General features: G+C 43.1%; 1 protein-coding gene across 1 annotated transcript in view; it reads left to right on the top strand.

Moving 5' to 3' along the window:
- ANXA2 (annexin A2) overlaps positions 1-3738 on the top strand; it is a 58346-nt gene that overhangs the window by 43392 nt on the left and 11216 nt on the right. The window contains exons 10-11 of the mRNA XM_025199467.1: positions 1320-1415; positions 2473-2531. Of these exons, the coding sequence (XP_025055252.1) occupies positions 1320-1415; positions 2473-2531 (155 nt within the window). The remainder of the gene's footprint in view (positions 1-1319; positions 1416-2472; positions 2532-3738) is intronic.

Genomic DNA, 3738 nt, shown 5'->3' with positions numbered 1-3738 from the left:
CTTAGAAACCACACTTTCAAAAATGGTCTCTAAATTCTAGAGGTGCACTGATACGTCAGTCCCATAGCAGATTGTCACTGACATGGGGAAAATCGACAGTATCAGAAATTGGCTTTTTTTTGCCTGATGTGGCTGATAATGTGACCGACAAATGCCCTGTGCATGCGTGCAGCCTGGAGGCTTGGAGAGCAGCATTGGACTGGTAAGTCTGGTGTGGGGAAAGAGGTAAGGGGAGGGAAGGGGCATGGTGGGGCAGATCAAAGTCCCTGCGGTGAGAGAGAGAGTGGGGCGGGGGCGGGTGCTGCCCAGGCAGGACAGGGCTCAGCCATGAGCAGCTTATTCGGGGTGCGCTGTGCTCACCCCGGGAGGGCATGGGGGGGTGTGATCCCCCCCACCCCCAGGTTCTGCATGTGGGGCAGTGTAGGGCAGGCTGCTGCTGGGGCTGGGGGCTGTGCTGGGCTCTTCCCGGCAGGGGCGGGGCCAGATTGTGCTTGGGGCAGATGGTGGCCCCAGCCCACAGCAGCAGCCCGCCCTCGCCCCATGCACAGATCTGGGGCCACATGTCCCTCATGCCCTCCCTGGGTGCACACAGCAGTGGGAGCCTGTGCCCCCCTGGATGAGCCACTTGTGGCTCTGTCCTATGCCGTGGCTGAGCCGTGCCTCCCCAGCCCCACTCCCTTCCTCACCATGGGGGTCAAAATCTGCCCCCCTACATCCCTTCCCTCCCCCCACCTCTTTCCCCACACCAGATTTACCTGCCTGATGCTCGTCTCCAGGCTGCCTGGCTGCATATCAAATTGGTATTGGCTGATATGGCTTCTTAAAAATTGACCATCGGTTTTGGCTGAAAAAAATGTCTACCAGTACACCCCTACTAAATTCACAACTGCACTCCTGCACACAGATCCAATTGTGTGCATCACATGTTTAATCATGTATCACTGGGTTCCAGGAGTAGCTTCTGGTTCAAAATGGGCCATGCAAGAAAGCCCCTTGTGAGGATTTTCTTGAAGGTTTAAATTCTGGAACTGGAAATGTTCTCAGTACTTGGAGAACTATTTTATAGTTAAAAAAAAAACAAATCAAAATGTTACCCAAAGTATCTGTTAATTGAGGACTTCCTGACGTATTACAATGTATTCACTGAAAGAGAAATCAAAGTAGCATAGAAGGTACTTACATCTTGCTGTTGTTCTCAGTCTTGCCCTTGTGAAGTTTTTTCCAGTCACATTTCCTGTGCCCTGCATTTGTGTGTATAACTTGAGAGGTGTGAGCAGCTGCTATTTTGTTTTTTTCAATGGTTTTCTTCCTTACCATAGTGTTCGAGAGGTACAAGAGCTACAGCCCATATGACATGTTGGAGAGCATCAGGAAGGAGGTCAAGGGAGACCTGGAAAATGCCTTCCTTAATCTTGGTAAGCTGATGCATGTTCATCCAGGTTAAGATCAGTTTACAAAAAAACATTTCCAATGCTCTTGCAGTCTTCTTACAGAGAGGAGACAGAGATAGGCTCACTTGCATAATGACTGCTCTGAAGATGCTAGAGGAAAGGACAGACGTTTAGGGTGCCACCAGTGTGGGATCTATTAATGAATGTTCTTGTTTTAATAGGAAGTGGGAAGAAGTGTAGCTAAGTGATTTACTGTCTTCTGCTAAAAGTAGTCTCTGCAACCAGCTCTTCAAAGGAGAAGTACTACATAGTTTATGATCTGCTGTTACTTTTTCTGTGGTATATAGGGACTGAATCGTCCCTTCAACTTTATGGGAAAAGGTAGCTGAACCTGACACCTGAAATATTTTCTCTTAATGTCTGCTTTAGAAATCTGGCAAGCTGAGAGAGACTGAAGAGAACAACAGTGCTTGTCAGAGTCACCCAGGAGGACTTTGGGAGACAATTAGGGGCATTTAATTTGCCATTGTGTTCTGTCACATGGACAGGAATGCAAATGCAGTCAGGTGCTTTGAATTGTGGAGTTTGGAGAGGTGCCATGGAGTTTGTTTGTGGGGAGTTACTGTAGAGGGATACATATTTTAGAGATACAGTGCTGGGACAGCCAGGGACTGTTTAAGGCAAAAAGGCATAAGGAAAAGCACAAACCCTGCAGGAGAAATCTACCTGGATATCATCAGTATTAGCATTTTCAGAAAGGAGGTGACCAAAATTATTTAGATGAACAAAGCCTAGGCCTAGAATTGTGAGGGAGCACCATAATGTGATATGATAGCACTACAAAGATAAAATATTTGTCAGATCTTGCACAGCTATGGTTAAATGCCTTTGTGTGGCTGCCTAAACTTACCCACTTGAAACAGTCATTTCAGATGCAAATAATGCATCTGTGGTATTTTTGGAAGTATATCTCCTCCTTCCCTGTAGATTAGCCATCACATCTTCGACAAAAGAAGTGCAGTATCATTCATTTTGTATACCTCTAGCAAGTGTAACCAATCATACCATCTTCCTTTTTCAGTCCAGTGCATTCAAAACAAGCAGTTATACTTTGCTGATCGATTGTACGACTCCATGAAGGTATGGTGGGGCTGAAAGAGGCCTTCTTTCTACTGAATCTTTTGCTTTCCTTCCTTGTCTAATCACATTTTCTTCTTCTTTTTTCTCCATTAATTTTGCAGTTGTTTAATGACACTGGCATAGCTAATTACATCATCAAGGCTGGTTTTCTTCAAAAGCATGCTTTAATATTATATGCATAGAGAAATTAATCTGATGTACTTTATGCAGAAATGTCAACAGACATATATTGAGAAAGAAAATAGTAGACTAAATAGCATTCACTGCAAACAACCACAAAGCTGTAACAGTAAGTTTGTTCTGCAGATACTGTTTCAAATCTGCTGCTGTCATCAACACCTAGCTTTGAAGTATAAAGTGAACATCAGTTATTTTCCCCTGCACTTATTTCTTGCGTTCACATTACATTCTGGCCTCAGGGAATTATACCTTGTGGAAACAATAGTAGTAACTTTTTTCAGAGTAAACGTGATATATCAAGCTTTTTTGTTAAATGTTAATTAATTTAGAAAAGAGAGACGAGAACATTATTAAGGCTGTGGACAAATGTAACTTTCAACCACTTGGAGCATGCATTGGCTGTTCAAATGCAGTTATATCTGCAGGTTTCTCTAGCTGTGTGAGTAATTTCACTGTCATTTTAACCCTGAAAAAAATTGGTTTGCTCCACTTGTAGCCCATAGAAACATACAGATACACTAGCTATGTCATAAGAATATCTAGGACTACCATTAGAAGCTAGTAACACTTTTAAATCTGTCCACACTGCTTGATTGGCAGATTATTCATGGGTGTCAAACTTTAAGTAAAATTTTAAAGCCAAATCTGATTCCCATTTAAGTGAATTGGAGTGGATTTTGTCCATGGATTAGTAGGTTTCAGGACAAAGGCTATATAGTATGAGTTAGAATGGGTACCTTACCCACAATACATAGCAAATGGTGGTGAGATGATAACTGAATCATGAAACCTTGGACAAAGAGTAAGTAATCTGAAGACTGTCAGAGTGTGGGATGTTAAAGTGGAGACGACAAGCATAAGTCACAGGAAAGCGTTCCTAGTATATTTTATGTGGTTGGCCACTTTTATGTGCTGATTAGGATTTATGTCCTGTACTACAGTAGGTAGAAAGTTCCCAGAGAAGAAACAAGAAAGATTAAAAGGAGTGGGAGCTTATTTAATGTAAGAAATCTATAAAAACTTGCCT

Source organism: Alligator sinensis, unplaced genomic scaffold, assembly GCF_000455745.1.
Source record: "Alligator sinensis unplaced genomic scaffold, ASM45574v1 scaffold458_1, whole genome shotgun sequence".
NCBI classification, from domain to species: Eukaryota; Metazoa; Chordata; order Crocodylia; family Alligatoridae; genus Alligator; species Alligator sinensis.
Note: the sequence above shows the minus strand (reverse complement) of the source record. Positions and strands in the feature narration are given on the sequence as shown.